This window comes from Pelobates fuscus, chromosome 2 (assembly GCF_036172605.1).
Source record: "Pelobates fuscus isolate aPelFus1 chromosome 2, aPelFus1.pri, whole genome shotgun sequence".
NCBI classification, from domain to species: domain Eukaryota; kingdom Metazoa; phylum Chordata; class Amphibia; order Anura; family Pelobatidae; genus Pelobates; species Pelobates fuscus.
The window spans coordinates 407,229,041-407,241,202 of NC_086318.1; the positions used below are offsets into that span (position 1 = coordinate 407,229,041).

At 41.7% G+C, this 12,162-nt stretch overlaps 1 protein-coding gene across 1 annotated transcript in view; it reads left to right on the forward strand.

Annotated features, from left to right (window-relative positions):
* The window catches only part of TTC7A (tetratricopeptide repeat domain 7A), a 324,338-nt gene extending 312,640 nt beyond the window's left edge, over window positions 1-11,698 (forward strand). The window contains exon 20 of the mRNA XM_063443923.1: window positions 11,473-11,698. Coding sequence (XP_063299993.1) covers window positions 11,473-11,694 — 222 coding nt within the window. The 3' untranslated portion in view covers window positions 11,695-11,698. The remainder of the gene's footprint in view (window positions 1-11,472) is intronic.
* The last annotated feature ends 464 nt before the right edge of the window (window positions 11,699-12,162 follow it).

A 12,162-nucleotide genomic window follows, 5' to 3' on the forward strand; every position in this document is an offset into this window, starting at 1 on the left:
AGGAGGCGGGGTTGGTGGATATTTGGAGAGCACATCATCCGGGTACAAGGGACTATACATTCTTCTCCGCCCCGCATGGATCTTACTCTAGAATAGACATGTTACTGGTAAACAGTAGGAGCCTACCAAGGATAACTAATACGGACATTGGGTCCATCTCGTGGTCGGACCATGCAGACATCTCAATGACACTGGGGAGATTGAGCGAGGCGACCACGTGGACGTGGAGACTTAATGCCTCCCTCTTAAAAGACCAGAATATAGCATCCCAGATCAGAACAGAGCTCACCAGCTTCTTTGAGACCAATCTCACCCCAGACGTGACATTAGCGACAGTCTGGGCGGCCCACAAGACAGTCATTAGAGGCACCCTTATCAAATTAGCAACAGCCAGAAAGAAACTAAAATTCAGGGAACTAGAGGTACTACTGACCGACCTGAAGAGGGCGGAACAGCAACACCAGAGCAGCCCAAATGACCTAAATGAGGGACGACTGAAGGAGCTGAGGCTGGCAATACGTCGGCTACTACTCGACGACACGGCCAAATCTATCAGGTGGTCCAAAAGGACCTTCTACGAACACGCAAACAAAATGGACACACTCTTAGCGAGAGTCCTAAAACCCAGACAGAGAGGGGGCCACATCACATCCATTAAACACAACGACGGAACGACCAAAACTAGTCCCCGCGACATAGCGGAGGTCTTTACAGACTACTACAAATCCCTTTACAACCACACACCGGGCTCAGAGTTGAGAACGGCAGAGGATGAGGCACTGGCAAAACAGTTCCTGGCAGACTTGGGGCTGCCCAAGCTAGTGCAGGAGGGAGTGGAGGCACTAGGGGCAGAAATCACACCGGAAGAGGTAGCGCAGGCCATAGCGGCCCTGAGGGGGAATAAAGCTCCCGGACCAGATGGCTTAGATGGAAGCTACTATAAAGAATTCAGAGACGAACTAGCGCCCCAACTAGCTACCCTATTTAACGAGTTTAGAGCAGGGGGCACCCCAGAACGGGACATGGCACTAGCAACCATAGTCTTGCTGCCCAAACCGGACAAAGACCTAAGCACCCCTAGCAGTTATAGACCAATCTCACTGATTAATCATGACATGAAAATCCTGGCTAAAATCCAGGCGACTAAACCCATTTTTAGCCACGCTGGTGGATGCAGACCAGGTGGGGTTTGTGCAGGGCAGACAACTATTCGAGAACACCCGACGGAACATTGACATAATTTGGAAACAGAAAACTACACACGTCCAGTCCCTACTGGTATCCTTAGACGCTGAAAAAGCGTTCGATAGGGTCACATGGACGTACCTGTTCACACTCCTGTCCCACATGGGATTCCCCGAGCAGGCCATAACACTGATCAAACCCATGTACACCAACGTTAGAGCACAGGTCAAAATTTCAGGCGCCCCACCACAGCCGTTCAAACTATTCAATGGCACCAGACAGGGGTGCCCACTGTCCCCGCTCCTTTTCGTACTTTCCCTGGAGCCCCTTCTCCAGGCCCTTAGACGTCACCCAGACATCCGGGGGGTGCGTGTGGGAGGCAGGGAATTCCTGGTGTCGGCGTACGCGGATGATGTGCTCCTGGCTCTCACTGACCCCGTCAACTCAATGAGGGCCCTGCAGGGAGTCCTGGAGGCCTATGGTGCTGTCTCAGGATACAGAGTCAACATGACCAAATCCAGCGCCCTCCCCATAGAGATCCCAGAAGGGGAGCTGGCAGTGCTCCGAAGGGCGCACCATATAAGTATTGAACGCCAGGCGATCAAATATTTGGGCATTAAACTGACAGCAGCACCCGACCACCTGTACTCCCAGAACTATACGCCGCTCCTGAGACAGCTCATCAGGGACCTAGAGACTTGGAGTGACAGGCCCATCTCCTGGATAGGGAGGATCCATGCTGTCAAAATGAATATCCTGCCTAGGATACTGTTTTATTTCCAGTCTCTGCCCGTTCACATCTCCAAGACACATCTAGCACCTTTGCAACAAGCCATAGGCAATTTCGTGTGGCAAAACAAACGCCACAGGATATCAAGACAATTATTACACAGGCCAAAGAACAGAGGCGGACTGGGCTTGCCCAACCTGTTTGGATACTAAATGGCGACACAATTATCGCAGGTAGCCCTATGGCATTCCCCACCCGGAGAGAGGAAATGGGTGGATCTGGAGGCATTGATGGTGGGGGCTGACATACCACAGCTGCTCATCTGGGTCCCCAAGGACCACAGACCGATCATTAGATCGACTTGCCCAGCTATCCTGAACTCTATTCAGAGCACAACAGCAATACGGGCTGGCTTCGGCACCGTCACCCCTAATGCCCTACCTACGAAACAGAGCGTTCCCTCCGGGCATGGCAGCACGCAACTTTAGAAACCTAGAGAGAATAGGTCTACAGCGCATACACCAGCTGGTGCAGGGGGCGGGGGTAGTGACTTTTGACACCTTGCAGCAAAGGGGACACCTTACCCCTGCGGATTTCTTCCGCTACTTACAAATTAAAGACTTTGTAAAGCAGACATGGGTCCGAACAGCGGCCCTAAAGCCCATGACATTCTTTGAACAAATCTGCAGTCAGGACCATATACCTAGGGGACTGATAACGCGACTTTACGCCCACCTCTGCTCGGTCACAAGTGACGGAGGAGAGCTGACTTACATGAACCACTGGGAAAGGGACCTAGGGGAGCAGCTAGAAGGGATAGAGTGGCAGGAGATATGGGAGGCCAACCACAAATCCTCAGTATGCGTAACGCTCCAAGAGCAAGCAATCAAGACAATGCTCCGCTGGTACACAACCCCGGTTAAATTATACCAAATGAAAAAGAGCACCACCGACGTATGCTGGAGAGGGTGTGGTATAAAAGGGACGTATATCCACATGTGGTGGGTATGCCCCCTGATAGCGAGTTTTTGGCAACAAATTAAAGACCTCCTGACCCAGGTACTGACCAGGGCACCCCCCCTAGACCCGTGGATATACCTACTCAGCAGAACAATAGATGGGTGGACTAGAAACGAACAAAAACTCCTGCATAACATAACTCTAGCAGCCAGGAGGGCAGTGGCAGCGGACTGGATTAAACCAACTATTCCACCGATTGCGGGGGTCATCAACAGAATCAGAGAAGTACACCTGATGGACGATCTGACAGCAAGAGTCAGGGGCACCCAAAAAAGGTTCCAGAAAATATGGGCCCCCTGGGAAGATAGCCCCTGGGGTTCAATCATTTAGCAGTCCTGGAGACCATGGTTCAAGGGATTAACCGGACAATACTCCTCGGCGCCCCTTCCCCCCCCCTTCTTTCTTTTTCTCCTGGTACCACCGGATCCATCTTTCCTATCCCTTTATGCAACACTGTTATCTTCCTATCTCTACCTGCCTAGCTAAATCCTGACACTATGCAGCTACATAGGCCTGAGAGATCAGATAAGACTAAAACACATGGTATAGGGGGAAAGGCAGCGGCCCCACGACAGGCAGCCACCGCACGCTTATACAAGTTACATCTGTCGCAAATTGCACTCGAGATCTGTAGGCCCCATATGCCAACCAATTGGATGTAGGTCCTTAGGGTGCAATGCGACACTCAGGGGACTCTGACCACCAAGACCCACCGGAAGATTGATACGATCCTGGATCTAGCAAACCAAGAGACCATATACCGGTACCTCTTCTTCATTTTTCTCTTTCTGATATTCTGTCTTTCTTCCTGTCCTTTCTTCTCGCAAGCGCTCTAGACTTGCACCCCGGCAGGAGGAGGGGACTGGCAGGAATCCAGCAAACATAAACAAATAGATACTGCTAACTGTCCTAAGCTAGTAAAGGCTCCATACAAGAGCTAGTGTAATTGTTCTGTAACGAAGGAATGTACCGTAATCACTGGTTAAGGTGTTAACACCTTTCTTCAAGCCTACGGTTGTTAACTATAACTAGCTAACGCAGACAGATCCTCGAATCGCTGCCATTGTAAATAGTTAATATAGATTAGAAAACCCAGAAAAACCCTGATGACATTGCAAACAATTGTCGCTCATTATATGTATGATTTCTACTGTAATAATGACACAGCTTGTCTTTCTTACAAGTGTATTCATTTTCCATTTTGTTTTCTAAACATTCTGTAATCCACATGTGTCACTTTAATGCATGTCTATCAGTGCAAAAATAAAGAATTTAAAAAAAAGTATTCTGCACTGTATAGTCCTCTAAGGGGTTTACTGCAATAGTAAATTCAATACTAATAGATAAAAAGTAATTGAAACATTGTATGCATTTTTTTTTTTATTGAGCATCTCCTCTGATGCTGTGCCTGCATTATGGCTGTCAGACCATTATGGCAGATGTAGTCTACTGCATCTGGAATGCCAAAGGTTGCCTATCACTGCTCCAGAGTATCAACTAATACAGTATATAATGGTTTATATAGTATATAATAGTATCTACTGACCCGACGTTCCTCTTTCAAAAGCCAAGCTATCTCAATATCTATCCGAACATATCTTATGAGGTTTGGCAAACTGTTACCTTTTTTGTCCATTTTTGTCCATTACTAATTTTACTTCTGTGCTTCTGAAAAGGGGTGAATGTAGCCCTAAATATCCAGTGGTTAGCTGTCCAAAAGGTGTTAATCCACGTGGCTACCAAATTTATTTTGTAAGGTATTCTGTGCTTTATATTGCTTCTATCTTCGTCTGTGACTCGAAGTTCTTAGTTGGCTTTACATAGAATGCTGGGATAACAATGGTTGTCATTAGAACATTTTTTTTTACCAAAGTGCCAGATTAAAATCATTAACTGGCCATAAATAAAGTGATTATTTGTATGTTGATTGGTTCCATGAGAATCCCAGAGCTCTTGCAACTCTTAAGAATGTGACAGTAAATTAAAAGGGTATGGCCGGATGCAAACGAAAACCACAAAAGACGGTGGAGAAAGATTTATAGCGTCATCACCTTTTCAAAACTCTCCCAAACATGGTATATCATCATCTGCGCTAATTTTTCAGATTCTGTTTGAAAAGAGTCCAAGATGAGGTTTACCATATGTTCTCTATAACTTTTTATTCTTTCCCTATTTATATAAGGGATGAACAAATAACTAAACTATGTCACACAATGCACCAATAGCTTGTAATATTGTTTCAGATTTAGACATTCTACTTGCAATGAAAACTGCAGACTTGCATATAAACTACATATAAACAATTAAGGAAACAAACAATATAGAAATCTATCAGTAAAATAAGAGATATGATACATTGATCCTAGTTACCAGTGTGATTAATTTGCATGGAAATAAACAGATGTGTTATCATTACGCTGGCCAATGTTTCATCAGATTGTGCCTCTAATCACCAAAGGGACATGTAGTTCAGTGAACACGAATTAAGAGCAGTGATGTAGAAGTGATAGTGTTAAGGAAGATGTAATTACATGTGGTCCTGTCATGTAAATAGACAGCTGTTGACAGATGGCAGGGTGTAAAAGTCACATTACTATGTCAGAGATAAACAGAGCTTTTACCAGGAGTGGCTGAGCCATGCAGGAACAAATGCATTTTTCACACAAACACTATGTCACTAAAGGCTAACGGCTAACGGTTTATTGGGAAGGCCAATGATTCGACTTATAAACGCATTAATATTATAGAAAATTATATGCTCTGTCATGCTATTTTATTTAACTTTTTTTTTTGCACTGGAACCTTTTGAGTTCACTTTGAATTTTATTTGTGTATTATTTGACAGGGACATTATAGTCACCAGAAAAACTACTGCTTAATGTAGTGCTTTTTGTGTCCATAGCATTTTTCCCAGTACATGGGAATGTCTACGCATTCTCATTTTAATGCTGATGTCACAGTACATTTTTATTAAAATAAATAATAACTAAATGGTTAGAGTTACAGCACGAGTGGCCCACGTGGTAGCCTCAGGCATTTAGGTCTGCATTATGTTGTTCTCAAAGTCAGAATGGTCATGTGTCTGATTAAGTAGGTTGGTTTTGTTGTAGAATGTACGAGAGTCATATCAGGCAGTACGATATGACTATTATTATGAAATCATGGATCCATCTCCGTCTAAACTCAGATGGTTCCACACATTTGCAGAACATTTGTGAGGTAGAATTGAAAACCTTTGTATCCCCATGAGTCAAAGTGATTAGATGGTTTTTGAGCTCCTGTGGAGGAGGGGTAGGAAATTGACAAGATTTGTATTGCCTAGACCCTTGGGGCAACCATTAATGTATGTAACATATTGCCACATGTGTTTTGCAATTAGTCTTGAAGAGAGAAACTACTTTTTTGTATGCCCATTTCAGTGTTCTCTATAATCCTCTCTTTTACGAGTTTATACTTTACATGTTACATTTGAATTACTATACGGATTAAGCTAGGTCAGGGGTGAACAAAGGTGGACATCCTCAAAGACCATTCAAGATTGGTAAAGAATCATGGGAACTGTAGTTTTACAATAGATGAAGCTATGTCTCTAGTTTAATATCACTAAGTTGTATACATCATAGCCACGGCAGGGCTGATATCAACAGCAAGAGAAACACAGTAGGAGACACTTTTATTATATAAAAACATTTTATTTCTCTCAATAAATTTCTGATTTGTCCAGTATCACCTCATGCTGTCTATTAAGAAATAATATGTTTATAAAGCTATGTATTTCAACACCTCTACTGGCAGTGTAATTGGCAGTCAACAAATTACTGGCAGTGTACATAATTTATTTATAAAATATTTTACCAGGAAGGATACAATGAGATTTCTCTCGTTTTCAAGTATGTCCTGGGTAGTAAGTCACTTATTTAAGTGTGAAAGGCATTGCTGGGGAGGGGGGGGGGTCTTTGTGGATGTAGAACGGTTTAACCCTGGGTCTCTACAGGTAGTGGAAGGGGTAGGAGAACATTGGAGTTTTTTTTATTTTAAAGTTTACATCATGCAGCTGTTTCTTAGTACAGATGCATGTTGTAAAGAGAAAGATTACGAATATAGCGATCTGCAAGGCTACTAAGGAAACCTGTGCAGCAAGTTCTTTGATATATTGGAAAGCATAAGCCCCGCACAGTTCATGGGTAGAGGATATGTCAAGATATATTAAAGGGAAACTCCAGTGCCAGGAAAACAATTCATTTTCCTGGCACTGGAGGGTCCCTCTCCCTCCCACCCACCAATCCCCAGGTACTGAAGGGGTGAAAACCCTTTCAGTCACTTACCTGAGGCAGCGGCGATGTCCCTCGCCGCTGTCTCCTCCTCTGCGCCGCTCCTCCTCTGTATTGCGTCGGCCAGTGGGCGATACTGATCCCGCCCACCGGCCGAGGAGACCTAATGCGCATGCGCGGCAATGCCGCGCATGCGCATTAGCGCTCCCCATAGGAAAGCATTGAAAAATAATTTCAATGCTTTCCTATGGGGAAATGAGCGACGCTGGAGGTCCTCACACAGCGTGAGGTTTCCTGTGCTATGAAGGAGGAAGTGACCTCTAGTGGCTGTCTAGTAGACAGCCACTAGAGGTGGAGTTAACCCTGCAAGGTAATTATTGCAGTTTATAAAAAACTGCAATAATTACAGTTGCAGTGTTAGGAGTAGTGGGAGTTGGCACCCAGACCACTCCTCTGGGCAGAAGTGGTCTGGGTGCCTGGAGTGTCCCTTTAAGGTAGAGCTTGCCAAGTTTAGCACTGGGCTCAAGCGCCAGATATTTCTAAAAACTGAGCAACGCCCATGGTGGAAACTGGTGAGATAGACTGAATGTTTGATTTTTCTCTTATGTTATCCAAGTGTAAAACCCTTTATTTTGACAGATACAATAGTGTTTTTTTCAAAGTCATTTCACGTGGATCTATAGTAATGGTTGCTGAATAGAGAGAGAAAGATGAGATGCATCCTTGCTAATATGTTCAATCTTGACAGTAAAGTGATTATGGTGAAATGGGATTAAAAAGACGGATAGGGCCTAGAGCGTTGTTTATTTCTATCTGATTTTACTGGAAATAAATAGTATGTATTAATTTTATCATAATTTATTATTGTATTTGTTAATTTAATGATTGGTGCCTAGTAAGTACTGTTTATAGCTTTTTTTCGTCCGTGTTTTGTTTTCATCACCAACTGTAGCAGTACTAACAGTGTTTGTTCTTCTTAACATGTGCCATTTACTTGGTTTTAGAACCATTAAAAAGCAAATGTACTCTGGACATAATGCATTAGCCCAACTGGTGCTCCTGTTGTCAGGTTATCCTGCTCTAATTACTTTGTACTTTGTTACATGCAGGACTGACATAGAGGTTTCATACAGACAGGAATACGTATCGATGTGACGTACTTCGCTCTTAAGGCAGCAAGGAAACAGATAAGGGGGAATGAGAGGGACAGTAGCAGGTCATTTTGGAGCTGAAGCATTAGAATTATAATAAATCGAAAGAGACAGCAAGCGTACGCAGTAGCAGAACATACAGATATTATAAACACTGCTAAAGGAGAAGTTGACAGACTCAGAATCCTTTCATTATGAAATAACCAGGAAAGCAGAGATGGATACCTGCTGTATGGCTCACTGGCTGTGCAGACAAGAAGGGCAAACGTTTTAAGTCACTGGTAACTTGACCTATGAATGGAATGGACCCTGGAGTGTTGATTTAACCTGTTTATATTATTTATTTATAGCATGTCAACATGCTCCGCAGTCCAGTATAGCCACGAAGTAATAAATGCGCAGGTTATGACAAAGCGATAAAGGACGAATCTATGAAATGGTCGTCATAGCTCATGAATGCCTTCAGTTGTACATGAGTGCTCACAATCGATGGGTTTTATTTTATTATACAAGAGGAACAATAAAATGTCCAAAAAGTAATGATTGTCTCTTTTACTTAGCAAAACTACCTTTACACTTGTAAAAAATCTTTTTACATAATTGGTATAAGGCAAAAAAAAATGGTGTCACTGATCATTTTATAATCCACGCGATAAGATAAATAAAACTCAAAGGACCCTATTTATCAAGCCATAAAATATACTAAACAAGAAGCAATCATCATGAAAGAGAAATCAAAAGTTTTTTTTAGTTTTTTACATTTTGGGGCATATCAAGGCAAATACAGGTGCAAAAATGTTAAATAAGGAGCAATCATTTAGGTAAATCATAGAATGCCTCCAAACATTTAGAATGTTGCACCCCAAATAGGACCCATTTTGTCTTAATACGGATTCCCATATTCTATCTAGTCCATTCTATTTATAACTATCCATTTAAAGTGACGGCACGGTCATTCCTGAATTCTTTCCAAATAATGTATCTGGTGGATGGTTGAGTCTCGTTCAAGAAAATCACGATAAGATTTTCTCATCTCCAGGTCTACCTTGCAATGTGATTCCATCTTTTTTTTTTCTTGAAATTCCCATTTTATCTTTTATATTTGTACTCTTATGCATGCTTAACTCTACAGAAGGTTCTATAGAAGGCCGTGTAATACCATAGCACGCTCTGTAGATCGACTCATGCATGTGCAAAGAGTTTCCTTCTTCGTCAGCACCAGTTCTGATAACCAGGATGGATACATTGAGTTTTCTCTTGCTTTCAAGGATGTCCTGGATACACAACATTTTGCATTGATACCATAGGATACAATATTACAATATATATATAAATTTAATACATACCAGGTAATACATATATTCAACCATGACAGGTGCATTCTGTGCTTAGGTATATTGCCATAGATCTCTTAAAAGATTTTAGATTGAATGAAGATTTGACTGTGTCCCTGAGGTTATTCCATAATTGCGGTGCTCTGTAGGAAAATGAGGATCAAGCCACTTTATTTTTGTATTGCAGTATGCTAAATATCGTGCTAGTACTGGATCAGGGGTTATAGGAGGTGGGAACAGCCGAGGAGAGCATTCTACTCAGATAGGCTGGGAGCTTCCCAGAAATACTCTTATGCACAAGGCTGGAAAGCTGAAGAGTGCATCAGGATTCCAGCGATAGCCAGTTTAGCTCTTTTAACATGTCACAGTGGTGGGTAAAGTAATTACATTCTAGTACAAAGCTGAAGAATGAATTATATAACATATTCAGTTTATAAAGGTGGGTTTGCGGAGAGGTTGCATGCACTACATCCCCATAATCAATGACCAGCATTAGCATTGGCTGCACTATCTGTTTCCTTACTGTAGGGCTTAGGCAGGATTTGTTTCTTTTCAAATAGTTTTTATTGAAAATTTTTGAACATTTTTACAACAAGTTAAAATAACAGCATAATAAGGGTAGGGGAAGGAATGGAAAAACTTGGAAGTGGGAAAGGTGGAGGATTTGTTTCTGTACAGGGCACCTAGTTTTGGGTAAAATTTTGAAGAGATTTTTTCAATGTGAAGGCCAAAGGATAGATTGGGGTCTAGCAACATACCTAGATATTTAAAAGAACAGACTGCTGTCAGTGTGCTATTTGAATTTGTTCTGATACATAATTGTTGGTTTTGTAGTTTTTGTAATTTAGGTACAGTTCCAAAGATCATTGTAACGGTTTTGTGTTTAGGAAGAGTTTGTGTTCCGCTATCCACTTTTCGACCTTTGTGAATTGGTTTTGAAGCACAGCCTCAAGCTGCGGTAGATTCGGTTTACTAGCGTAGATTACAGTGTTATAGTTTTTAAAGCAGTAAATCTTATGGACTTGTCAACATAAATAACAATGTCTCCTCCTCTCTTTGCTCTGTCATTACTAAAACATGAATAATCCTGTATTGCAATGGCAGAGTCTGGTATTTCAGTTGTTAACCATGATTCTGAGAGCACAATGATTTTTGGTTTGTAATGGGAACACCAGGCTTGTAGTGCATCCAGTCTAGGGAGCAAGCTACGGATATTGCAGTGCCTTTTTTTAGTGGGGAGATTAGGACTAGAATTAGCTGGGGGACATATATAAAGAAAAGTAATCTCTACACTGTCTAATGTTTATCTTTTCATAGGCAATGATTTCAGTGCAATTTTAATATCATATATCGACAATTTTTCATTAAGATTATATCTTTATAAAAAAAATCTCATAACTGACACATCCTTTTTAAATAGAGAAACAATTGTTAACTCAATGCTATAGCGACCAATTTCAAAGTCTAGCCACATTACAGTTATCTTATGAATTCAACTGTCTGTGAAAGAATTCTACATTTATTTCATTATTCATCATTCATTATTGAATTCAGTTAAACTAACAAATGAACGGGCTGAAGATGAGAAACACACACAAACGTTAACAATGTCTCTAACTAGAACTAAATTTATAGAACCTGCAAATTCTAAGAAATGAAATATAGTAGAAGAATCCTGGTGATACATGGTAAACCAGAATAATTACATATACCCCAGATGTGTATAGGAAACCTGCTTGAGCAACACAGTTCAATAAAATCACTTTTTGCTTTTCTTCCAGGGGATCATTCTCAACAAACTTGGACGTCAGAGCTTGGCAGAGAAGGTTCTACGGGATGCAGTACAAATTCAGAGCACCTCTCATGAAGCCTGGAATGCACTGGGGGAGGTTTTACAAGCTCAAGGAAAGCACGAAGCGGCTGTAGAATGTTTTATCGCAGCCCTAGACCTTGAATCGAGCAGCCCTATCATTCCTTTCACCGTTATACCCCGTGAACTTTAAAGAACTCTTGGGAGTGTGATACATTTTTATTTTTTTTGAGTTGGCATTCCACTTTTAAAAAAAGTTTCATTCAATTTGCCGCACTGAGCAAAAACATTAGTTTTGAGGTTTTTTTTTTGATGTATTGTAAATTTTAGAATTTTCAGGACTGATTTAAAACTGACTTGAATTTGCACATACACGAAAAAGAAGCAAGCACAGTTTCAAAATGGAATATGTATTTGCACTAGTGCAACGCCAGTTTTAATGAAGGTATAACCAATTCAAAAGTACAAACATTTCGGTAAACTGCCTTTTCTCAATGTGCACGAGGTATAATTTCACATTGAGAATGGCTGTTCAAACAAAATGTTGTACTTTTGTATTTGTTATAACTTGCGTTGCACTTGTGTGCCTGAATTTTCCTTTTCGTGCATGAGCTTACATTCTTTTCTGTGTTTTTGACATTTATGTACAGTGAGGTGGGCA